The following is a 27,208-nucleotide window of genomic DNA, read 5'->3' on the forward strand; positions in this document are numbered from 1 at the left end:
GTTGACCCAGGAGTCTTTAATGCTCCATTGTTGGCCAGAGGCACAACTGGCACTCTTTCAACAGCTCACATTGCAGGGGTTCATAATGTTCAAGTGGATGTTCTCAGCAGACACTCCCTCAATCAGGGGGAATGGGAATAATCTGAGGCAGTCTTTCAGCTTATACCAAAAAGTAACAGGTAGCGCCTATTAGATGGTGATAGCAATGAAGTTGAGTGCCAAGGTCCCTTTTTTCAGTTGGTGGAAGGAGCCCAGTTCAGCAGTGATAGATACGCTTGTCCAGCCTTGGACAAAGTTGGAACAAAGTTAGGCCTTCATTACTTATTTATACCAAGTGCGGGCTCAGTTATCTGCCTCAGTGAATTGCTACTCACAGGGGAAGAGTGGTTTTACTGGCTCTGGATTGGCCAAGGAAGGAGACCTTGGTTTGCAGATATAATCTGCCTCATGATTGATTGTCTACTATGGCTTTCTCAGGAAAAGGGACTTCTCATATGGGGACCTGTTCTCATGAAGGACCGATCTTCATTTTGTTTTATGGTTTGGCTCCTGAGTAGTTGCATCTAAGATAATGGGGATATTCTAAAAAAGTTATTTTTCCTTGTTTCAATCAGAAAATGTTCTACTTCAGTGGTGTGTGCCAGACTCTGGTGCATTTTTTAAATGTGTCACCCAGAAGGAGCAATTAGCTCCCTTTAAAGCCTCCCTCAGGCATATTCTTACATGCCTCCTAGAAGTCCATATTAGAGGTTTAGCTATTAGATCTTTGAAAGTCCTAGCAGCAGCTATGATTTGCTTTTCATCCAGTCATAGTTTGTTTCTTGAGAGGGGCAATTGGTTCCCCCCCCCCCCCACAATGTGTCCAACTGCCCCAAGTGGAATTTGAATTTATTACTCAAGGTGTTGGAGTTTCCCTCCATTCAAGCTTTTAAAGAAAGCAACACTTAAAAAGACAGTGTTCCTCTTAGCAATTTCCTCTTCTTACAGAATTTTGGAGTTGCACTCTTTCTCCTGCAGAAATCTTTTATTTGTTTTATGGAAGCTGGTGTATTGATTTATTTGGTTCCATCCTTTCTTCCAAAAGTGGCTTTTCCATGCCATTTTGCCATCTGTCATGAAAGAGGATTGTAGAACAGACTTCAAGTTCCTGTGGTTGTTGGATGTTTGTTAAGCCCTTATATTATATTTGGAGGTGACTGATGAATTCCAAGTTATATGGGTTGCTCATTCAATTTAATGGTCTCAGAAATGGTGAGGTGGACTCTAAAGCTAAGTTTGTATGTTTGCTTAAGGACATGATTTTTTCAGTCTATTTTCTCAAAGGTGAGCATGCTCCTCAGGGTTTGAGGGATATTCTAACAGAGGCATTTAGGCCTCTTGGTTGGAGCTGAATTCTGTGGCACCAGAAGACATTTGTAAAGCAGCAATGTGGTCTTTGCTTCATACATTTGCATTACCAGAAAATAGTAGACATTCTTGCAGGAGTGAACCACTATAGTGTATTGAGGTTTTTAGGGGAAAGTCTCATATAGTCACCGGGGCCTATTCCATTATCTCGCTCGCCAATCAAATGAACCCCTCTAGGTGACAGTTTTAATCATAGACCAAACCCCCTACCTTCTTCAGTGTGTGAAAAACAATTTTTTATAGTTTTTATCTTTATCTTTTTACATTTTTAGTTTCACTGCTGTGTCACTGAATGCATCGCTGGATGCACTTAACGCTTCACTCATGCACACTCTATCTGTCTTTTAACTGTTTCATGGTAGGCTCAAAAATTACTTATCTGAGTATTCGAGTGTGCATGTGGACCCTGACAGGTGCCTGTTTCGCTTTTCAAAGCTTTGTCAAGGGATAAATGTAGCACCGGATCTGTTGAAACAAAAATGGGCCTGTCAGCATTTGCATTACCACTGTTCCTCCAGCAAATTTAATCATCATCACGGCTCACTTTCACTCAGTTGTTTTATCCGTTGGCCTCCATGTAAAAAGCATGGTGGCGGCGTCTTATCAACTGTAGCTATACCGGAAATCACCGACGTCTCCTGGCACCTCCGGAGTCTGGATTGTGTTTCACATAAAGCATCCCCAATGTAGGTATGTGCTAAGCCCTTTGGGTTCCAGGGTATCTAAGTGGTAAATCCAAAATGTTTTTTGCTGCAATAGTTTCCTGTTACGATTGCCACCCCTCAATATGGGGACTACATGATCTATCAGCATGCATCTTAGGTCAGTCATTGTGTGGCTATTTTGTACGCAATGCTGGACCAGTGGAGCTCCAATGTTCTGAGCCATTATGCGTGATCTGTGTTCTGTCATCCTAGCATGAAGCGATCTGTTTGACTTCCCTATGTAGACTTTGTTGCATGGATACCTTATATAATATATGATGTCTGGAGTGCGACAAGTGGTGTGATGTCTTAAATGATACTCATGGCCCTCATGTTTTAAGCTGGTCGCTTCAACTGTCAGATCGCAAGTTTTACAGTTCAACCTATTGCATTTATAATGTCCCAGTGTCTCCTTTGGAATAGCGGATGCTTCATCGGGTAGCTGCGCAGGACTCAATAATTCCTTTAAATTTTTAACTCTTGAAAAATGAGCAGGTAAGATATAATTGTTTCTTCTGTCACTATTTTTTAAACAAAGGCAATTTGGGATATTTCTATTAGGTATATGAATGCATCTAGTCTTTAAGAAGTATATTTTCATGACTATTGTGTAGTTGATTGATGTTAGCATTATTCTAAGCAGATATTTTGTTTCCCATATTTGATGATCCATCGTACTATTTTTCTATATATTTTGGGACCCATTTACTGAGCTGTGTTATATTGTAGTGTGTACTTAACCCAGCAAAAATAGCCTACACAGGATGCGTTAACTTGTTCCATGCTAGTTTTGGCATGTGCATGTGCTAAGGTCACGGTAATTATTTTTTAGTAATTTTTTGAGGGGATATGTCAGATGTGGAAAGTGGGCAATCTGCGCTAACCAGTTAGTGCATCTACATTACCACAATCTAATTGTTTGGCACACAGGTAATGCAGGAGCCCTTACTGCCTGACGATAAGTGCTCCTGAAGTAATTTGTTTTTGCTGTGCGCACATAGCCACATATAGAAAAAAATAGAAACTAGCCCTTTTTCACAGACGTGGTAAAATGACCTTAGTTGACTAGAAAGAACAGAGTAAGAGTGAACGAAGGCCGTTTCTTACTGCAGCTTAGTAAAAGGACTCCTTTGTTTGGTGAAGAATGTATTTTATGATCACTATCATAAGCATAAACTATTGAGGAATATTGCACACTATGGATGACAGGACCTATTACGTAGCACACTGTTGACAGATATTTTAAATCAATGAGAAGTGGACCCAATTTAGAGATGTCTTAAACTGTTCAGCTATTTTAGCGATTAGGAGATCTTGGGCTTTGACGTTTTTTCTATCTACGGTTGTTATTCATTTTGTGGGTATGTAGTTTTGCTTTAGGATATTGCAACCCAAGTCGTTTGGCCAAAAAGTTTGTTATTAGGACAAAAGAAAATTCTGTTTTTTTTTCTATCATTTTATTTTTGAAATGATATAAAACATAGAACATGTGAGTGACATTTCCTATGCCATTTCAAATGAATGCACATCCCTAATTTTGATGTTGTAAGTTCTTGCTTACCAATATAAAAACACAGAAAATAATTTTGTGAAATTGTTTTCTTGGTTAGTCATTTCATAGTTGTCTTAAGGATTATAGTTTCCCTTTCAATAATTTGCATTATCAAGTAATAATAGTTGAAAAAAATACAATTATTAAATTTTTCATTCCATTTCAGTTGCACTAATGGAAAGGCTGCTGCTAGCTGTCAGTTATGTGATGGTTTCTGTTACAATGGTGGAACATGTCAGCTAGACCCGGACACAAATATACCTCTCTGCCTGTGAGTACTATTTGTATCAATGAAAATGTTATGGAAACTATGACATCACCATGCAAGAATGATATTTTGAGGGGAATTTCATCAAACAATATTAATAAACCAAATTGGAGGCATTGTTTAGACAGGCCTATGTAGTTGCAAGGTCTGCAGATAATTGGTGCCAACATACCGACAGAAGTCCCACCTACATTTTCTTTGAGCAAGAATTTGCCAGAAAATAACCTACGAAGATTTAGGAGTCAGCTCTATGTTCATTGTTTCTCTATCCTGCCCTCTTCCCATCCAGAAGAACACTCCAATCTAGGTAAAAGTGTGCACATTGTAGAAATCTGCACATATTTTTAGCTGGACAGAGGGAAATATTTACCTAGTCTTGAAAATTGTTTTTGTAATTTAGGGATATTGAGACTTTGAATCAATGAAGCTCAAAATTATACATGAAATGTGAAAATATTTTCACATACCAAATATCAACTAATATCTGGTGATTTATCCAATTTGTACATTTTAAAAAACTGAATTGTGTAGTATACTAGAATTTTTGAATGAATATGCAGCGGATTAAGGTGCTATTTACTATATCAGAGTTATTAATTTTATTTTTTATGTATTAGTTATTCCTATATGCCTAGTTCTATTACTGCATAGCATTATCTGTTTCTTTTTAGCATTATACTGGTATCAAGCTATTTAATTAAAATGAATGTACTATATAGCTTTGTAATAAATATTTTCCATTGTTACTTTGGGCTCTACTATTGCATTTATATATTTTGAAGCAGGAAACATAGCTTAATTCACATGTAAGTTTAAACATATCATAAGGTGAACCACATACAGTAAAACCAGTAGACAGCAAATTGTTAATGGTGGACCGGTGCATGGAATCTCAAGAACAGAAACAATCTGGTCCAGAACAGGGATGTCAATCGAGCACTCACATTCATTAGAATAGAGCAAAAATTTAACAGCTTTGTTCTTGCCCTTTATCAAAAGAACGCTAACAGATAGAATGTTCAAACATAATAACTATTTCAATATGTTCACTTGCTCTCTAATGAAGTGGAATAATGCATGGGAATTTATTTTCAGAAGACGTGGCAGCAAACCACGGATGACTATAAAGATCATTTTTTAATTATAATAATTTTGAAATTACAATTTCAGAAACAAAATAAAAAGAAATTAGGAATTTTTCCTCAGATACCATTTTTAATCCTTCTGTGATATAAACATGCATTTAACAAACAGCCTGTTTTAGTGAGAAGGAACATCAGTTTGAATATGTTTCAAAATGTATTTTTCATAGTAACAAAAAGGCTCTTTAAAAGATGCATTATTCACTTCAAGTATATCTATATTTGCCATGAGAAATTTTAAAACCTTAGGTACATCATCATAAGTTACTGGGCATTGTTTAACAGTTACTGGGCCCTTTTACTAAGCTGCGTAAGCATCTATGTGTGCTCGATGAGCGCCAAAATGGAGTTACCGTCCGACTACCGCATGGCTCTTACAGTAATTTCATTTTTGGTGTGTGGCCGAATAATACTTGTTATTTTCGGATGTGCGTATCGGACATGCGCCAAGTGACATTTGATGCGTGTCGGTCATTACTGCCGGGTTACCACGTGAGACTTTACCGCTTGGTCAATGGCTGGTGGTAAGCTCGCAGACCCAAAATGGATACGCAGCAATTTTGATTTTACTGCGTGTCCATTTTTCGTGCTGAAAAATGGATCGGCGTATGCCCAAAACCCACGCCTACACTACCACAAGCCACTTTTCAGCGCACCTTAGTAAAAGGACCCCTATATTCTTTATTTGTGCTTGAAGGACTTTAAAATCAGTCAGCACAAGATGGTACTTCTTATAATGAACAAGACATAATACACAGCCCATAACAGCGTTTCAAATGGCATGATCCCAGGTAGCAACAGTGCTTATCTGAAACATGTCCTTTGTAACATGTAAAGATGCTGTTCTACAAAAATATTTATTTTTGTTCACAAGCTTCTTGAAGTACCAAAATATTTGTTTAAAGAAAGTTATTTCGATTTATTTTATTTGAATGCCAGCACTGTCAGTAAGTACAGAAAAGCCAAGCCACAATGTTTTGCATAATGGGAGTAATTTTATAATGAAGGTGCCAAGATGTAGCTAAATGACTAGAATGCTGCCATATACATAGTGTTCATGTGCCAATGCCAATATTCTGGCTACACACCATTCTATAAAATGGCTCCTAAATGTGATAGAGAGTTGTTTGAGATTGTGCATTCACATAGAAAGCATCTGGGTAAAGTACTGGCAGGTTACAAAGTTCAATGCTTAGATTATAGAAGACTATAATCTGTGTGCATTATTTTGCAATTTAGGTACAATCAATTATACCTGCTCTATTGCCAGTGTAAGTGATCATGTCTTAATTTACACGTTTGACATGCTACACTGGTATTCTTAAAAGACACATGTGCATCTCTTTTTGTTTACAGAATAAACTACAAGTAGGAGCATTATAGGCATGCCCCTTTATAAAATTACCTCCATTATGACTAAGACCTGGTAAAAAGCAAAACCCTTAGTTTTCTGCAGTAATCTATTCAGAACAAAGACATATGAAATCCCGAGACATCTCTGTAGGTTGAAAAAAAAAGTCCCATTTAAACAATAGTAAATCAGTATACTGAAAAGAAAAGTTTTGATTTTACAAATCATTGTTTAAAGTCCTGTAATGTCCATTACTTTACTATGGAATGTATGTGTTGTGATGTCAAATCACACATTTTATATTTTAACTATTATTCCCAATAAAATAGTAAGGGAATATTGCATAACACAGATAGAAATTTGCAAGAAAAGTAGTATCATAACCTGTCCATTTTCATTCAAGGTTAAATGATAACATTTGTTTTCTTTTAAATATCAACATTAAACAGTATTTAATTTGAAACCATATTATCCCTAAATTTACTTGCTTCCAGATAATTAAGTTGACCAATATTTAGACCCTACTTATATATGGAAGACAAAATTATTTTTGTATCTCAGTAAAGTGATCCTAATTGGGTTGCCTGCTCAGTATGTTTATTTCTATGCTAAATTTGTCTAGAGCAGCATCTAAGATCTAAATTGCATCCACAAAAGAAACATATGGTTTGAATGTATTTTCATTTATTTCTCTTTCCTCCACACAATATTTGACACAAAGCATCTATTTTTCATATGAAAATTGCTAAAGGCAGATATTCTGCTGCCAAAGTTTTGCAGAAAACTGTGGGCCTTGATTGTAAACCTATGGTAATTATACTCTCAGCAGCAATCAGACTAGTTCAGTTTATCTATAGGAAGGGCTGCTTGTGAGAGCTGGTTTGGGATTTGACTCCACTATCTGTAAGGAAAGTTGGGTAGATCTCATCCAAGCTCTTTTCTGTTTCCTTTCTTACCAGCTTTTTCTATGTCTTGAGTTTAAAACATGTTCAAGTCAAAAGGCAGACTATTTATTGGAGTTATATCTTACTGAAATTCTGCAGATGCTCTGTGGGGTTTAAAAGTCAGCGCTGTGACCAGAAAGTGAACCCTTGTGATTACTACTGTCAGAATGAGGGAATTTGCACTTTAACTGCGTTTAATGAACCAAAATGCAAGTAGGTTTAACCTTCCATTTAACACTGCACATTGTCTGACATCATTTCAGACCAAAAATCATTGCACTTTAGTTGAAATCATGCACATTCACATGCATTTCACAACTTGTTCTTACTCTAGGGCTCAATTATATAATCCTTAGCCTTTTAATGGTCCCCTCAGCTAGTATATTTTTAGATCAGACATAGACATTTGAAGGAGTGTCTACAACCATGGCATCTAAAGCACACTACTGTTGAAAAAAATCATAAGTAAACATGACCAAAATCCTTGGGAAGTTTGGCTCTTAATTTCAGATTATGGGAGTTCTGTATAGTACAACTAGATCCCCATTTCCAATTTTATACACATACCTCCGAATTCTATAAAAGTTGCAAAAAATTGTACATAAATTTGGGCACGTGCCTAATTTGCACATGCAGCTTAATTGCATAACGAGCCAATTAACTCAGATAATTGAAATTTTAACAAGCAATTAGTGCTAATTGGATTTTATTAAATTCATGTGCATAAATTTACATGTGAGTTAAAAAAAGGGACACAGCCATGAGCGGGTCATGGGTGGATCAGGGGTGTTCCTTTAATTTATGCAAGTTGTTATAGAATAAAGGGAATCTGCACCTATTTTAGGCGCGGGGATATACTCCAAGGATTCATTGGTGTAAATGGTTGTGCTTAAATGTAGTCATGATTCCTGGCACTAAGCATTATTCTATAAATGGCGCCTAACCAACCCCCTTTTAAAAAGCCGTGTTGCAATGCTCACATAGCCCATTCACTTTAAATGGGCTATGTCATCATTACCACACTGGCAGCTTTGTAAAAGAGGGGCTGTAAGCGTAGTTGATAGAAATGCGCTAAGCACTATTTTTTGGTACTTATTTTTAGGCCTCATTTAATGGTCCTGTTACCAAGCTAAGGGAAAAAGGGTCCTGTGCTGGCAGCGGGGACTGTTTTTCCCAAGTGTCAGGGCTCATTTTACCACAGTAGGTAAAAAGCCCCCAGACACACATAACCATGTGATAAGAGAACTCTTACTGTGTGGCCAAGTGACGAGGAGCCCTTACTGCCACCCATTGAGGTGGCGATAAAGGCTTCTGCGCTAACCCGGCGGTAACCAGGCAGCGCTGCCCGGTTACTTCTGGGTTATAGCTGCACAAGCTATTTCCAGGGGTTTTCTTTTCCCCCTGGAAATGGCGCAAGCTCAGGGTGGGACTACCACCGGCGGCCACGTTGAGCCAGCAATAGTCCCGGAAGAGCAAGCAGTAAGCCCACATTGAACTTACCACCGTTCTGTAAAAGGGCCCCTTATAGAGTTAAGTCTCTATTGTTTTAGGAAAAAGCCAAATTGACACTAAGGGCCTCTTTTACAAAGCCGCACTAGTGATTCCTGCATGGCAAATGAAAGGAAACCTATAGGAATTGAATTTGCTTCCTCTCATTTGCTGTGCAGGAATTGCTAGGGCAGCTTTGTAAAAGAAACCCTTAGAGAGGTAGCTAATAACCTGTACTAACGGAATAATGCATATTTGCCTCTTAAGTTAACGTGTTACAACAGAATGAGATGGAAATTATGCAAATGCATGCAAAACATTTTATTTTATGCACATTGAATAGCATAGCTTGTGTTGAACTTCACAAATCGCATGCCATCTAACATGTGATCTGGTGCTCCTAGGGAGATTTCTTAAAGCGACCAGTGAAGTATCAGTAGAAAACATTGACTCTCAATCCCTTATTCGTCCTCCTCCCAGCAATGACCCCCCCCCCCCAAGAAGTCCTTCCTGTTCACTCTGAGGACACTCAGTGTAAGCCCTCCAGATCCACAATGTCCCTCATCCTCCTGTAGGCACCCAAGGCCTACCTCATCCATCCTTGATATCTGGTGGAATAGAGCAGTAATAATGTCTAGTTGCTGCTAAAACAAGTGGCTCCAGGTTAAAAGTGGTACCTCTTGAACCCTAGTGGAAGTATCACAGTACTACTTGTAGTGGTCAAAGCTGCAATGTAAGGGCAAAAGGCCAAGTTATGTTACTTGATTTTCATAATAATATTGGAGTGCTTAGCATACATTTCCATGCTTTGCATTTCATTATTATGCGATGTATGTTAATTTAAACTAACAAGCGTTGCAATAAAATAATGCATGATTTTGTTATATAGCCCATGTTAATAGGCAAATACCATGACTTATTTCCTTAACGCAGGTTAGTAACTACCCTCTTCATTTAGCAGCTTTACCCCTAGCAGTAGTATTGTGAGACTACCACTAGAGGTTAAGAGGTGCTGTTTTGAACCTGTAGCCATAATTAGTACACTCTGGAGGAGCCACATGTGGTAGGAGCCTCGTTAAACTACTATAGACACCGGGGACCTATATGGTGTTGGGGGCATTGACTGAGGGTCTGGGGGAGTGGAGAGAGGCTTGGATTAGGAGTCCTCAAAGTTTGGGGAGGGGTCTAATCAGGGAGGTCTTTGCTGGAGGAAAAAGTCATGGGAGAGGTGGGTTCGTGCTTACTTTTGATACTGCACTGGCCTCTTTAAGAAAGCTCCTAGCAGCATTGAGTGATATGTTGATGACCCAATGTTCCCGGTGAGCAGAATACCACTACTTGTGAGGTTGATTGCAAGTTGTGTTGTTCTTTTAGCATAGGAGTTACTAACCTGTGGTACTAAATTACCACAACTTACTGACTCTCAAGTTCAATTAAGTTGTGGTAAAATGTGTATTTTACCACAGCTTGATAACAGCCCACTAAAGTGGTTAGATGCTCACTGATAAACTTCTTCTTTCAGCTTTAAGTAAATTGTTAACATTCAGAAGACATAACTGGTACACTCTGCAACAATCTAAAAATGTTTATTTTGCTAATTCACTATTTCCTGCCCTAGTACCATTTATTACATTGTTATTTCATTTTCATCTATTACATTTCTTCCATGTTATTTTGAAACATTCTCTGTAAAAGAAAATAATTACTCATTTTCAGGAAGAGTTGGAAGTGCTTTTTTAGATTTGTAAATACATGTATCAGATCAGTGTCAAACTGTTGCTTTATCTGAGACCTGGCCAGAAAATGTGTGCAAATTACTGTGATGAATCATGGAAAGATCCAAATAAATGAGTAGAAATCCATTATGGATCATGTTATCTGCAAAATACATTGTAGATTCACATCATTCCCCTCCCCCCCCCCCCCCCCCCCGTTTACTAAGCCACGCTAGTGGCTGCAGTGCACTAATGTTGACACAGCCCATTCACTTTGAATGGGCTATGTCTGCATTGCCGTGTGGCTTATTAAACAGAGGGTACAGTCCCTTTTACCAAACTGTGGTAAAAAGTGATCTTAGCACACCCTTATGTGTACAACAAGTGTAAAATCACCAAATTTCCTATTTTCCCATTAATGGTCACGCTAATTTTCCCATTTATGCATGGCCATTAGCACATGAGCCCCAAATACTACTTATTTTGGTAGGCAATAAGGACTCATATGCTAAACCTGCGCTAATCAGTTAATGTGTGGTGATGCTGATGCGCCAACTGATTTGCATAGATGCACAAACTCTTCACTCCCAGACATGCTCCCTCCATGAAAATAAAAAAATATATTTTAGCATGCGCTTTGCGCATTCCCATTAAAAAACTAGGATGGGACACCTCAGCGCACCCTGTATTATGCCAATTTAGGCTACGGTAAGCACACGTTAGTGCTTACCGCAGCTTTGTAAAAGGACCCCTTAGTTTGATGTGGATTTTGCAAATTTAGATATAAAATGTAAAATCAATTTAAATAATGGCCCTCTTTTACTAAAATGTGATACAATTTTGAACTTCTGCATGCTGATAATCAAAATTGTTGTGCATGGGCCCAGAATCTTCTCATACATTTAACGGACAGATAATACACTTTCTGTTTGCTAACTGCATTAATGGTTAGTACAGGCATGTGCTCACAGCTTACTTTAATAAATGGAGGCCTAAACTCCTTATAGGATATTTATTATTCTTTTTAATTACTAAATTGTAGATCAAGGCACAGTCCCCTCTAAGTTTTGCGGGAGTCCTCCAACTGCATTGCTGCCAGTGGAGGGTGGTGCTTCAATATTGTGTTTTGAAATGCTAGAGTGGAGGAGTGGCCTAGTGGTTAGGGTGGTGGACTTTGGTCCTGAGGAACTGAGGACACAGGCAGGTTCTTGTGACTCTGGGCAAGTCACTTAACCCTCCATTGCCCCATGTAAGCCACATTGAGCCTGCCATGAGTGGGAAAGCACAGGGTACAAATGTAAGAAAAAAGAAACAATAAAATAGAGACAGGCGCGTTATCTGGAGCCTGGCAGCGTTTGCCTGTCCTTCACTACTGAAAGTATGATAGTGAAACAGCAACCACCACTGGCAGGGATGTAAGTGGAAGACTCCTGCACAGCTTAGATGGAACAGTGGATTAAGAAATTCAGTTCTTTTAATGAAATTCTACATTTTGAAGAACTTTAATGTGACGATTATTCATCATTTTGAATAGTTGTCATTTATACAGGATTGTCACACAGAGGTCCTTATTTTATGATTTGCAGGTTGTGCACTAATGTTGTCATTAATGCATGGTAATTGCAATTAATTATTGCAGGAGCACTTACCGCCTCCTATTTAGGAGATGGTAAGGACTCCTACATTAACCCTGCATTAACCAATTAGAACGCTAATGTGAACACGCTAGCTGGTTAGCACTTCCACATCCAATCCCTACCCTTGCAAATCCCCCTCATTTAAAAAAAAATACAGCATGTGATTAGGGCACCCAGACTCTAAAAGTACCGCAGGATGCTTTAGCATGTCCTGCAGTAAACCTTTTTTGGCATCCTAAGCCTGCATTAGGGTTTAGCACACCTTAGTATGATGCTTTAGTGAGTGTATTAGAAAATTATCTGCTAAATGTTTTTTTTTCCAAATAAATATATATTAGAGCTGAAAAGCTGCTTCCTCTTGTTTTGTAATATGGGCTTTCAATGCATTTCTAAAAAGTTGTGCAGAGCATGCAGACCAAGGTTTTATGTTTTTGCGTTAGTAAACATAAGAAAAATAACCAAGTAGAGCCAACTTTTGCATTAGTGTCCTCCTCCCCCACATCAGCTTCTTTTTACCCAGCCTGTCTGCCTACATTGGCTCCCAACCAGCCAGTTGCCACCACCTGCTCATATCAACTCCTTTCCAGGCAGCATCTCCACCACCACCACCACCCACCCACCCATATCTCTAACCTTCTTGTCAGTCCCACCTTGACTTACCCCTGGGGTCCTGGGACCAATGGGTACAGGAGCGATCTCCACTTACTCCTGCTTGATCATTTACCTTCATCAAAATAACGCTGCTGACTTATTGAGGTAGTTTTGATAGGGTGTACAAGCTGCCATATAAGGAAAAGAAAAACTCTTACACAAAACTAGAAGTCAGCTGTCCAGGACCCTTGGGATAAGCCAGGAGGGGGGAGGTGATGTGGGGGGTGGGAAAAGGAAGATATAAAGGGGCAAATTTTAAAAAGGGGAGGGGCTATGATGGTCATGTGTCCACTTGGCTGTGAGGACCCACAGGGTTCAATACATTCTCCCTTTCTCTTTAATCTTTTCCTTAGCCCTTTAGCAACACTCATTCAATTCTCTGGAATCTCATTTCACTTTTATGTAGATTTTTTTTTTTTTTTATTACATTTGTACCCTGTGCTTTCCCACTCATGGCAGGCTCAATGCAGCTTACATGGGGCAATGGAGGGTTAAGTAACTTGCCCAGAGTCACAAGGAGCTGCCTGTGCTGGGAATCAAACTCAGTTTCTCGGTTCCCCAGGACCAAAGTCCACCACCCTAACCACTAGGCCACTCCTCCACATCATACTGCTTTATCCTACTAATCCATCATCAATAACTATTTAACCATTGGAGACTTGTGTAGATCTTGTTTCAGATTGGTTGCACTCTCATGAACTAGTCTTGAACATGGATAAAACAATTGTGTGTTGGTTCATGGGTGGTCTTTCAACCCTTTCCTCTTCTCTAAATCTTCTCGGCTATGACCTCTCTCTGTTAATCTCTTTCTGGTACTTAGGTGTAACCTTAGACGCTCAGCTACATTTTCTCAACAAATTTCTGGTTTCTGTTCATAGATTCCTTGATTATGAAACCTTCCATGTGTTGATTATTTCTCTTCTCATTATTAGCCTAGATTACTGTAATATTATTTATCTCGGTTTCTCTCGTTCTTTTCTCAAGAAACTTCAAACTCTCCGGAATACTGCTCTCAAATTACTTCACCATGCCCAAAAGTTTCACCACATTACCCCAATTTTCCATCAATCACATTGGCTCCCAGTAGAACAATGGATAATCTTCAAGACTCTAATCTTGCGTTTAAAGTTTATCGTTCAGGCCACCCCCAATATATTTCTAACCTCACTATTCCTTACCCTGCATGTCTCCTTCACTCAATAAATTACCACTGTTTATATTTACCTAATCCTCATCTACTCAATTGGAATCTACCTGACATTGAGCTTTCTTCTTGCTGCACCTTTCCTTTGGAACTCTATGCCCCTCTCAATTCAGTCAGAGTTGTCATTCAAAAAGTTTAAAACAGTGCTTAAAACATGGCTCTGTCAGCATGCATTTAATCCTACATGAGGTATTTCTGTTCTCCCTTCGGGTTCCTGCAATACTCCCCTCTTACTTTCTTTTCCCCCTCATTATTGTATGTAAGCTTGAATGATTGGGATATTTAAACCTGTAATTGTTCCAGCAGCACTGCAAAAGCAAAACAGCACAATTTCACTGCTGTGAAGGGTGAACCAGTGAGGCAGGCGTTTGATGCCTTATACCAGTACTTCACCTGGCTCATGCCTTATAAGATGACCCTGACCAATATATTTTTCATTATTCCTATATAAAGAATCACAACTACAAAAAACCACAGTTTTTCTCAGGAGCAGCAGCTAGACCTTCATTAAACATAAGATGAAAGAAATATTTTGACTAGTTCAGTGACCTGCTAGTAAAATGAAGCACAAACCTTGGTTAATCTTTTTATTACTGGTTGAAATGATTTTGGGTAAGGGGAATCATATGCAAGTCAGCTTGTCATCAGCATTTGATTTGATGGACCAGAATAATCTTCTATTCCCGGTAAGTAGTATGGGAATTTTTGGTTTCATTTTGCAATGGTTTACTGTTTTGTTGGCAGCAAGGTGCTTCAAGATGATCATTTATCTAGCCCTTGGCAAATGCCTCAAGTGTCACCTCTTTTCTTTATTTTATTTTCTTTCATTTTCTTTCTTTCTTTATTTGTTACACTGGTACCCCACACTTTCCCACTCATAGCCGTATGCGGCTTCATTTTGTTCTCAGCCATGGCGCTGACTGGACAGTGGGGCGGACCAGTGGGTGAGGGACAGGTCGGGGAAGCTAAGCTAAGCTTGCAGTTCTTTCTTCCGTGCCTCCGTGGACCTGTCAATGAATGACCAGTAGGGGGTGGAAAGGGAGAGAACGAGAGAGATGGGGCCAATTAAGAAGGTATGATGCCATTAAATGCCATTAAACAAACCAAAAGATCCTACTACACGCAACAAATTACAACCAGCGGCACAGACATAAAAACAATATCAACTTATAAAAAACCTTCTAAACACCAATCCAATCGCCACCTCACCCATGAACTTCCCATCTGCCGACCAGCTGGCCAAACACTTCAAGGACAAAATTATCAAACTCTGTAACATGATTCCACAAGACTACAACAACAACATTGAAGCCTTTCTTAATGAACTGGACCCCACCGTGGAAGAAATTCCGGCTGACCGTTCATGGACAAATTTCGCCCCCCTCACCACTGAAGAAGTTTCTCTGATGATCTCTAAACTCTCCAGATCCAAATGCCATCTTGACCCCTGTCCCAACTACTTAATGAAAGATGCCCCTGCACACTTTATTACAGATCTCACCTCCCACCTCCCACCTCAACTTCCTGCTCCAACAAGGCTCCTTCCCTACTGAACATGGTAGCATATTACTTACACCAATACCCAAAAACCCCAAGAAATCAACGAGAGATATCACCAACTACCACCCTGTTGCCTCCATCCCCTTACTAGTCAAACTCATGGAAAACAGGGTAACCTCTCAAATCAATGACTACATTAACAAATTCTCCATTCTACATGAGTCACAATCTGGATTCTGTCCTGCCCACAGCACAGAAACTGTGCTATTCACTTTAACATCTGTATATTCAAAAAAGAAATTTCAATCAGAAACAACATTCTTCTTCTACAATTCGACTTATCCAGTGCATTTGACATGGTAAATCATCATGCTCTTACAAAATTACTGGATAAACTAGGTATCGGCGGAAATATCATCAAATGGGTAAAAGGCTTTATCACAACAAGATCCTACCAAGTTAAATCAACTTCAACAATCTCATCTCCTTGGTCATCAGTTTGTGGTGTACCCTAAGGATCTACTCTATCTCCGATCCTCTTCAATCTTATGATGATCCCCTTAGCTAAATCCCTATCCAGACACGATCTCAACCCTTTCATCTACGCTGACGACGTCACTATATTCATCCCTTTCAAATCCAATCTATCTGAAATCTCTGACAAAATAACTACTGGCATGAACATTTTAACCTCTTGGGCTAACGCCTTCAAGATGAAACTGAACAAAGAGAAAACACAATGCCTAATCCTCTCATCCCAACACGCTTCACTTCTCCCAACTACTCTTAGTACCCCTGACGTCACAATCCCCATATCCAACAACCTGAAAATTCTTGGAGTGACACTAGACAAGCATCTTTCACTTGAAACTCACGCAAACTCCACTACAAAGAAAATGTTCAACATGATGTGGATATTGAAATGCATCAAACCTTATCTCCCCCTGGAAGGGAGGAGTGGCCTAGTGGTTAGGGTGGTGGACTTTGGTCCTGAGGGACTGAGTTTGATTCCCACTTCAGGCACAGGCAGCTCCTTGTGACTCTGGGCAAGTCACTTAACCCTCCATTGCCCCATGTAAGCCACATTGAGCCTGCCATGAGTGGGAAAGCACAGGGTACAAATGTAACAAAAAAAAACATTTCACAACTTGGTACAATCCACTGTTCTTACCAAAGTGGACTATTGCAACAGTATTTTTATAGGCTGTAAGGCCCAAATCTTGAAAAATTTTCATACTGCCCAAAACACGGCAGACAGACTCATTTTTGGTAAATCACGATTTGAGAGTGCATCACCCCTTCGTGAAAAGCTTCATTGGCTCCCTATTAAAGAATGAATAAACTTCAAGGTTCATACACTGATTCACAAGATCATCCATGGAGAATCTCCGAGCTACATGACCAACTTGATTGACCTACCCACCAGAAATACCTCGGAATGCTCTTGGAATTACCTCAACCTGCACTACCCTATTTTCAAAGGGCTTAAGTATAAATCCTCATACGATTCCAACTTCTCCTTCAAAGGCAGTCAACTCTAGAATGCCCTACCCAGACCCATTTGCTCTATTAAAAACCAGCTATCCTTCAGAAAATCGCCGAAAACCCATCTATTCAAGAAAGCTTATCCAAGCGCCATTACCTAACCCTATAAATCCACCTATTCATCACCTGATCCTGCGACAACGGCAATGACTCGGACCATGCCTCGTCCAATTTTTTTTATGCTCACCCTGACCATGTCCCTTGATTATCTCAATCTAGCCTAAAGCTAGCACCTCTTCCTACCTCATCTAATCCCTCTCCCTTATTATATTACCTATCTACAATGCCCTACTACTCTGCTAAGCTTAGCCTGTTTTCTTTGACTATACTTTGTATTCCTATTACTATGTAAGCCGCGTGAATGTCTTTCTTAGTTCATTCCAACTGCTGTTTAATGATTTTTTTTCTGATGGCATTCTAATTATTGTTCCTTGGCGGGCTTCTTTTGCCCTTAATTAGGCCCTTCTGAGTGGAGGAGTGGCCTAGTGGTTAGGGTGGTGGACCTTGGTCCTGAGGAACTGAGTTCAATTCCCACTTCAGGCACAGGCAGCTCCTTGTGACTCTGGGCAAGTCACTTAACCTTCTATTGCCCCATGTAAGCCACACTGAGCCTGCCATGAGTGGGAAAGCACAGGGTACAAATGTAACAAAAAATTCTTATTTTTCCCAAGTGAAATTGCAGATGAGTTTGAATCAATTGAAGATAAATCTTGCCAAAATGTAATTGCTTTGGGTGGATGGCCAGGGAAAGGGCTCCTGGATAGTAACACAGTTATTTGGGCACAAGTCTTTTTTTCAAAGGTCTTGAAAGTCTTTTTTAATTCTGCACTAACTATGCAAATGCAGGTTGTCCTTGTTGGTAGAAAGCTATTTTGTCGTTTGAGATTCCTGTGGCAGAAAAGGACATACTTTTCTGAAGATAATCCGAAACTGAAGAGTTATTACATGTCTCCAAGTTTTGCAGAATCTGCAGCTATATTAGTGCTACGTGGCTCTAGGTGAGGCAGAGTGAGATCTTCATTGGTTCCCATTTTAAAGGCAATTTCTTAACTAGGTGCCCCCCACTTATGCCCCCCCCCAGTAACTAAATACTATTAGAAACAGAGAAAATGATGGCAGATAAAGACCATATGGCCTATCCAGTCTACCCATTCATATCATCTGCTATCACTTTCTCCTCCTAAGAGCTCCCATATGCCATGCTTTTTTGAATTCAGATACAGTCCATGTCTCCACCACTTCTACCGAGAGGGCATTCCACACATCCACTACACTTTCCATAAAGAAGTATTTCCTTAGATTACTTTTGAATCTATCCCCCTTCATTTTCATCTTATGCCCTCTCATTCCAGAACTTCCTTTTAGTTGTAAGACACCTGCCTCCTATATTTAAATTTCTGAATCGTAGCTTGGTTAAATGGTTTTGAATATCGGCTGGTATGAGTCTGTCTCTATCCCCTGGATTCTATATAGTGCGACTGAAATTGCATATGCAAATCCCATCATATTCTGGATTTGTGTGCACAATTTAATTACTTAATAAGCCAATCAGTTATGATAATTGTCACTTAACAAGCAATTATTGATCCTAATTGGCATTAAATAGAAGTTACTCTTACAGGGGTCCTTTTACTATAGTGCGCCGAAAAATGGCCTGCGCTGGTGTAGATACATGTATTGGAATTGTGCATGTCCATATTCCAGTGCACCTGCAAAAATGGCCTTTTTCTTGGCCGAAAATGGACGTGCGGCAAGATAAAAATTGGCGCACGTTTATTTTGGGCCTGAGACCTTAGCGCCACCCATTGACTTAGCGGTAAGGTCTCACACATTAACCGGGCAGTAATGGTCTATGCGCGTAGAATGACGATTACTGCTCAGTTCCCGGCATGGACCGTAATATGAAAATTATTTTCCAGCGTGCATAGTGTTCGCGCGTAAAAAAAATCAAAATTACCCGGCCGAGCCATGCGGTAGCTGGGTGGTAGCTCTGAATTGACACATGCTGGGCGCACATAGGTGCCTATGCGGCTTAGTAAAAGGGCCCCACAACTTGCTAGGCATATTCTGTAAAGTGGTGCGCCTAAATTCTAATGTGTTCTACTAAAAAGGGGGTGTGGCTGTGGACATGGAATGGGCAGACCATGGGCCTTTCCGAAAATCTATTCACACGGTTATAGAATGCACCTACTCCTCGCTAACTTAGGCGCAAGTATTTACACCAAGCTTTACTTTGTATAAATGGATGCACCAAGAGTTAGGCGCAAGTATGGCTACGAGGAATATTCTATAAACCGACTAGGCATATTCTATAAAATGCGCCTAAACCTAGGTGCAGTTTACAGAATACCCCTAGGTGGAAATATTTTGGGTGCTGATTTTTCAGGCACCATATATAGAATCAAGTCCTATATGCTTTATGATGAAGACCACTGGCCATTTTAGTAGCCGCCCCCTGGCCTGACTCCATCCTGGTTATATCTTATGAAGGTTTAGTCTCCAGAATTGTACACAGTACTCTAAATAGGGCCTCACCCAGAGACCTATACAGAGGCATTATCACCTCCTTTTTCCTGCTGGCCATTCTTCTTCCTATGTACCCAAGCATCAAGAGTATAAAAGCATCCTGAAAAAAAATTTTTTGAGCTCTTCCTTAAACTTTGTTATTGAGGTCTGTGACCTGAAGTGGAGGGGCAGGGCATTCCATAAAGTAGGACTTGCTATTGAAAAAGCGGAGTGACATGTAGTATCATATCTGATGTGTCAAAAAGAGTGTATGACCAGTAAGTGGAATGAACAAAGGGCACAAGCGGGAATATACGGGTTCAGATGACATGCTAGGAAGGGAGGGGAGCCTGGATCTTTAATTTTTGAAAACCAGGAGAAGAATTTTATAGTTGATTGTGTCCATGATAGATATCCAGTATGCACTTTTAAGAAGTGGGGTGGCATGATCAAATTTCTTTGAGCATGAGATTAGTTTAATAGAAGTATTTTGAATTAATTGCACATGATGTAAATCTTTTTGTTTTAAGCCTTTTTTAAAGGGAATTGCAGGTAATTCAACTGTGAAAGGACAAGAGAATGGACTAGTTTGTTAAGAGCTGAGAGAAGGAGGAGTGATCTGATAGAGCAGATCAAGGAGTTTAAAGAAACAGCATTGGATCAAAGAGGAGAGTTGGGACTGGAAGTTCAAGGCTTGATTAAGGAAGATTCCAAGTAGTTTTAGAGAAGGAACTAGAGGAATTTGCATACTGCAAAACAAAAATGGTGTAGAGAGTGATGTAGTGGGTACGTCTGAAAATAGAAGGGCTTTGGATTTTTCAGGGTTGAGTTTCAATGTGTTGTTATTAAGCTAGGTTGTTATCAATGAGAATGTATAATTCAAGGAGTGGATGTCCTTGGGGTTGGTACAGTGGCAAAATGCAAAAGGGCACAGAATGGGTACAGCTCCCACTCATGTGCTTAACTTATAGAATACTATAAGTTATGCACATTCCTGCCACATTTACATCATTGCAATTATATCAGTCTATGGCAGGTGTAACTGCATGTACGGTAAATGTAAGGCACACAAATACTGGCATAACTATATTCTATAACAGAATCTGGGCACCCAAATGCCATTATAGAATAGGCTTTCACTGAGCAGCATCAGGGCATATAAATGGAGTGTCCCGTTAAAAACTTCCCCCTATATGCCAGAAGTCTATTAACATAGTTCTCTTTTGCATATAAGGCTGACTCCTCTATACCGGTGTTTCCCAAGTTGGTCCTGGAGTACTCCCTTCCAGTCAGGTTTTCAGGATATCCACAATGAATATGCATGAAAGAGATTTGCATACAATGGAGGCAGTGCATGCATATCATCCTCATGCATATTCACTGTAGATACCCTAAAACCTGACTGGCAAGAGGGGTACTCCAGGACAGACTTGGGAAACAATGCTCTATACTTGAGCACAATATTGGAGCTTCATATGGCATCATGGCAGCTTCATTCCTTGGGTGGGCTTTTACTAAAACTTCCTTCACTCAGGACGGTCCACCACATGGCAACTTTTGATAGAGTTATGCAATGCTCATTAACGAGAAATGGTTACTCCCCTGGGAAACTAGCACTCATTTCTCCATGGGATCCTGCATTTTGCTGCTTAGTACCACCCTTTGGAATCTGTTTCTGGAAGACATTCAGAGTGAACTGTCACTGAAGAAATTTAAAACTATTCTTAAAACATGGAGGTTCCATTGATTTTTATTTGACTGTCCACTTGTCAGACTAGTATCAGGATGTTGGGAACATGGGATATTTACTATTGACTTCTTTGACTATTCCCCTTCTGTTCCTGCTGTTAAGCCACTTTGAGCCTGCACAACTGTGGGAAAAACGTGGGGTATAAATATACAATAAATAAATAATATTTTCTGATGGGTTGAATGTTGTGCTGTTCCTTCCTCCTACCTGGCCTAATGGCTAAATTGGACTGACTGTTGTAATGTCTTTCATATTCAGATTTTAATACATTATTTGTTCACTGCCTTGATGAATTCTTGAATGGTGGTATAGCAAAGCAAACCATGGCTTTGAATTAAGTTGTCTTTTCAGCTTAGAGTGGCTACTACCTACAGTAGATCTCCTTTCATTGTGGTTGAAAGCATGAATTATGTGCAACGCTCTTGGGTAGTAGAAGATAGTTCAGTGACTGAATTGCTCAGTGCATTTTGATTGTACATTTGTACTGTAATTGTATATTTTAAATTGTTTTGATATAATTTTTTAAAGTTTTGTAATTCCTGTTGAGCTTCAGTGAGTAAAGTATGATACAAATATCAAATTAAATTAAATTGAGATCATTTACAGACCATTCCAAACTCACACATCTAACTTTGAATTGTACTGTTCTTTTAAGAAATCCGTAGTTACGTTATGTATAGACCTGATGTAAAAAATAATTATTTTTTCCATTTTGTGTCTATAGGATAAGGGCTTAGTTAAAGTATGGTGCCAAAAAATGCATGCTAAGGTCCTTATTCTATAAAGGTTATGCTCCTAAATTTGCACTCCTAAAATATATGTTCCTATTATGCTCATAAATTTATGCTCCTAAATTAGGAGCATATTCTATTTGGAGCATAGAGGAGGGGCATAATGGAACAGAAACGCCTATCTCCATGGGCGTTTATCTCCGAGAACGGGTCCGTGAAGGGGCGGGGCGGATCGTATTTTTTAAAAGAAAAAGACGCCCATGTTTTATTCGTCAAGGTGTGAGCTGGGCGTTTTTGCTTTTCAGCGATAATGGAATATGAAATCGCCCAGCTCAAAAACGAATAAATCCAAGGCATTTGTTCGTGGGAGGGGCCAGGATTCATAGTGCACTGGTCCCCCTCACATGCCAGGACACCAACCGGGCACCCTAGGGGCACTTTTACAAAAAACCAAATAAAAGGTAAAAGAGCTCCCAGGTGCATAGCACCCTTCCCTTGGGTGTTGAGCCCCCAAATCCCCCTCAAAACCCACTGCCCACAAGTCTACATCATTACTATAGCCCTAAGAGGTGAAGGGGGGCACCTACATGTGGGTACAGTGGGTTTGGGGGGGTTGGACGACTAGTAGCATTAAGCAGCACAATTGTAACAGGTAGGGGGGGGGATGGGCCTGGGTCCACCTGCCTGACGTCCACTGCACCCCCTAACAACTGCTCCAGGGACCTGCATACTGCTGCTTGGGAGGAGGGTATGACATTTGAGGGTGAAAGTAAAAAGTTGTGAAACATCATTTGTTGTGGTGGGAGGGGGTTAGTGACCACTGGGGGAGTCAGGGGAGGTCATCCCCGACTCCCTCTGGGGTCATCTGGTCATTAGGGCACTTTTGGGGGCCTTATTCGTCAAAAAAACAGGGTCCAGGAAAAGTGTCCTAAATTCTAGCTCAAACTGTTCCATTATCGGCGAAGGGCGCCCATCTCTGTTCGCCCGATAACCACGCCCCAGTTCCGCCTTCGAACCGCCTTCGATACGCCCCCGTCAACTTTGTCCGCATCCGCGACGGAGTGCAGTTGAAAGCGTCCAAAGTTCGGCTTTCGATTATACCGCTTTATTTGTTTTTGTGAGAAGAACGCCCAATCTCCCGATTTAGGTCGGAACTTGGGCGTTATTCTCGTTCGATTATAAGCTGGAGAGTGTACTCATAATTTAGGAGCATAAATTTAAGAGCATAAATTAAACTCAAAAATTAGGAGCATACATTTAGGAGCATAACCTCTATAGAATAAGAACCTAAGTGGTATTCTATAAACAAGTTGGGCGCTGTTTGTAGATAGCGCATAGCTATTCTTTTCACAGATAGATGGTTGGTGCCTGGAATGCCTTCTTGAAGGAGGTGGTGGAGATGAAAAACAGTGATGGAATTCAAAAAAGGTGTAGGATGAACACAGAGGATCCCTAATTAGAGAGCGGGTGGTATAAAACAAAACCTAAATGTCTACATGTATGTTGATGTGTTGAGTGGTGCTTAGTCAGTGATGCTGGCTGTGAGCAGCTAAGGCCAGGGTTGGGCAGACTTCTCCAGTCTTTGTCCCATGTATGGCAACACAGATTAGGATGTTCTGGATAGGGCTTTGACAGCAACTCCAATAGTTGTAACATAACAATAATGTCAAGCCAACTTCTATGATAAGCGTCCCCTGTATGGCAAAATGGATCAGGATAGACTGGAGTGGAATTTGACGGCAATTCCAGCAGTTGGGACATAAGGACAGTGCCAGATGGACTTCTACAGTCTGTGTCCTGAAAATGGCAAATAAAGATTAGAATCAAGCATATGTAATTATACCACATTCATTGTAATTTTAAACATGAATTGATAATGAGTGTGAGACTGGATGGACCATACAGGTATTTTATAAGGGAGACAAAAAAATGCAATGGAGCCTTAAGAGGAAAGGTAGATGGGTGATCAGGTAACAAAGCAGTATAATTTTATGGATTATAATGTGATAGGTAACCCAGATCTTTATAAGTCTATCTTGCTGTTTTTGAAGTACTTTAACATCTTATCTTTAAAGGTTTATATTCTAGGATTGTTTTAAAATCCCCTGTTTGGCGGAGAGGTTACTTTGGGTAAAATGGCCAATTTTTCTATTTCCAGCATTAATGGCCACAGGCTAAGTTACCCATTAGCGCATGACACTTATTGACACCTATTTTGTAGGTGCTAAAAGCTTATGTTGCTAACCACACGCTGATCGGTTATTGTGCAACAACGTAGCTACGTTAACCAGTTAGCTCAGAACATGCCTACCCTCCATGCAAAAATTACCTCAGGACGCTTGAGTGCGCCTTTTTTGCTGTGGTAAGCACTCATTAGTGTTTACCACAGCTTAGTAAAAGGACCCCAGTATGCACTACTTCCAAAAGAGTGCAAACTATTTTCTCTATAACGTGCACTCTTTGCAAATAGTGCACACTATTTGGAAGAGTGCACACTCAATCGATACTGCTCTTGAAACATTTTGTTTAACATGAGAAAAGAAAATCCTATACTGACACTGAAAACTAAACAGAATGAAAAATGGGTTAGGGTTAAGATTTCTACTAGTTTCTACCATTTTCCTTAGCACTGGCAAAATGCTCACTATCTGTAGCATTTGCATTATGTATATTTAAAGCATTTTTCACTATGTATATTGACTTTAGAGAGAGAAAGAAAGAGAGATTTATAAACAGTAATATCAGTGTCCTCCAAAACCTTGAGCCAAACCAAGTCCATGTGTCTGCATGCATGGCTCCAAATCCCATCTGAGTAAACAAAATGATCAAATTAAGGGATCTTTTTACAAAGGTGCGGTAAAAAGTGAACTTACATGCCATTTGTACCACAACAGTGAAATGGCCAATTTTCTAGTTTCAGTATTAATGACTATGTTCTATTGTCACAATTAGTGCATGACGATTAAAAACAATTACCACGTGAGCACTTACTGCCACCCATTTTGTAGGCAGAAATGGCTCATGTAGTAATCTTGCACTAAGGATTAATTTTGAATGGGCTGCGTCACATTTGCCACCCGGGACTCACTAATGCGGTTTAGTAAAAGAAGACCTTAGTGCGCTGTAATGTATATGCGCTGATTGATGTGCGCAAACATGCCCACTTTCCACTCAGACACATCCTCGGCCAAACCATGAAAAATAGTTGTTTAGTGCGCAGGTAGCATGCACATATTTGCAACTTATCGCAAGACACCTATGCACATTCCACAGTAAGCCCTTTTAAGCTGTTTACCACAGCTTTGTAAAAGGACTCCTAAGGTTTTATTAACATCATATAATATCATGTTTGTTTTTCAAAAGACAGTTGACTTGTTCATTCCTTTATCAAAGTGATAGTTATTATTCTGTTTCTGATATTTAATATTCATTTAACAGAATATGAAATATCTGAAAGTTTTCATTTGTTTGGCAGTTCTTATGAAAATGTATGCATTTTCTTGTATTTGCAATAAGGGTGACTACTTCATAATCTTTAGCTATGCTGACACATGCCATGTAGGCTAATGCATTTAGAAAGGTTTTATCCTTTGTAAAATAAAATAAGAAGTAACATGGAAACACAAGAAATAAAATGTAAATGATGAATAAGGAAAATGTTATACATTTATTTCTAAAGTGAACATGCCGAGAACTTTCTGTGGAGAAGCTTATCTGTGCTATATATCTAGCTATTTGTTTAATTCTGAGGAAATTATCAAGCAGTGTCTCTAGCAGGTTACCTTATCAACAACTGGCATCTGTTAATTTAGTATCTTAATTGGATCATTTCAGATGTTCAGCCAATTGGTCAGGCAAACAGTGTGAGAGGCCAGCTCCTAAGAGCGCAAGTCTGACAATACCAGTACAAGTAAGTGCTTGAAATTATTACTTGTAGTTGTTCAGAACATATTGTTAAACTTAGAACTTGTGTTATGACTAGTCATATTTTTTAAAATATTTTTATTATATTTAAAATTATAACACATAAATTGTTACAAGATACAGTTAACACGAGACAGTGATTTGTGAGTACGTGTAAGTACAACTTAAATAGGTTAAGAAACAAAGTGTAATCACATCACCAAATCAGATTTGAGCAGGAGTATAGATGTCACACATTAGAGTGTAAACTATTGCAATATGCATCCAAAGAAGACCAAGTCTTTTGAACATGAGTTACATTATGGGTTCGAAGACCATTCAAGCTTCATATCTCCTGGCTGCTCAGATGTGAGACCATCCATTTATGAGATCACGTGCAGACGAACTGATGAAGAAATCCCCTACCATCTCAAACTGTGCTTTTGTTCTAATTCCTACATACCAGTTTTGAAAAACATTAATAATATTTTGAAGATAAGTCTTCTCAACCTTAACCCAGTTAAAGCATGTGCCAGGTACCACAACATGTGTATCTTTCACTGCATCAAAAGGATTTATTCCTGGCATATGTTTGGGTTGGGGAAGGGACCCTATGTGCAAAGTATGCTATGGGGATCATTTTCAACAAGAAACAAATGTACAAAAAGTGGCACAAACCTATAGTTTGATATTTTTTCTCAAAAATGTTCAAATTGGTATTTCAAAACCAATTTTTAGACATTTTTTTCTATGAAGTCCATTCAGAAGTGCATTCAAATCACAAGGTGGTATGTCAGGGGGCGTATTAAGGACAAGGATCTGGGCATTCCTAGCACTTGGACATTTTCCCTGCCATAATGGAACAAAACAAAAACATCCAGGGCTATAAGTTGGACATTTTGGTCTAGACCTGTTTTATTAACGAATAAACCAAATGAATAAGCCATAAAAAGTGCCCTAAATGACCAGATGACCACTGCAAGAATAAAGGAATGACACCCCCTTACTCCTTCAGTGGTCCTTGACCCCCCCCCTCCACCCTACAAAGATGCAAATGAAACAGCATACCAGCATCCATGACAGCTTCAGATGTTATGGCCAGTCCTATTAGAGCAGCAAGCAATTCCTGGAATAGCCTAATGGTGGGTGCAGTGCACTGTAGAGAAGGTGACTCAGGCACATAATCACTCTAACTAATACATATGAGGTGG

General features: G+C 39.6%; 1 protein-coding gene across 1 annotated transcript in view; it reads left to right on the plus strand.

Moving 5' to 3' along the window:
- Nucleotides 1-27,208, plus strand: part of LRP1B (LDL receptor related protein 1B) — a 1,639,960-nt gene that overhangs the window by 1,588,796 nt on the left and 23,956 nt on the right. The window contains 3 exon segments of the mRNA XM_030210865.1: nt 3,830-3,934; nt 25,929-25,978; nt 25,981-26,004. Coding sequence (XP_030066725.1) covers nt 3,830-3,934; nt 25,929-25,978; nt 25,981-26,004 — 179 coding nt within the window.

Source organism: Microcaecilia unicolor, chromosome 7 (assembly GCF_901765095.1).
Source record: "Microcaecilia unicolor chromosome 7, aMicUni1.1, whole genome shotgun sequence".
NCBI lineage: Eukaryota > Metazoa > Chordata > Amphibia > Gymnophiona > Siphonopidae > Microcaecilia > Microcaecilia unicolor.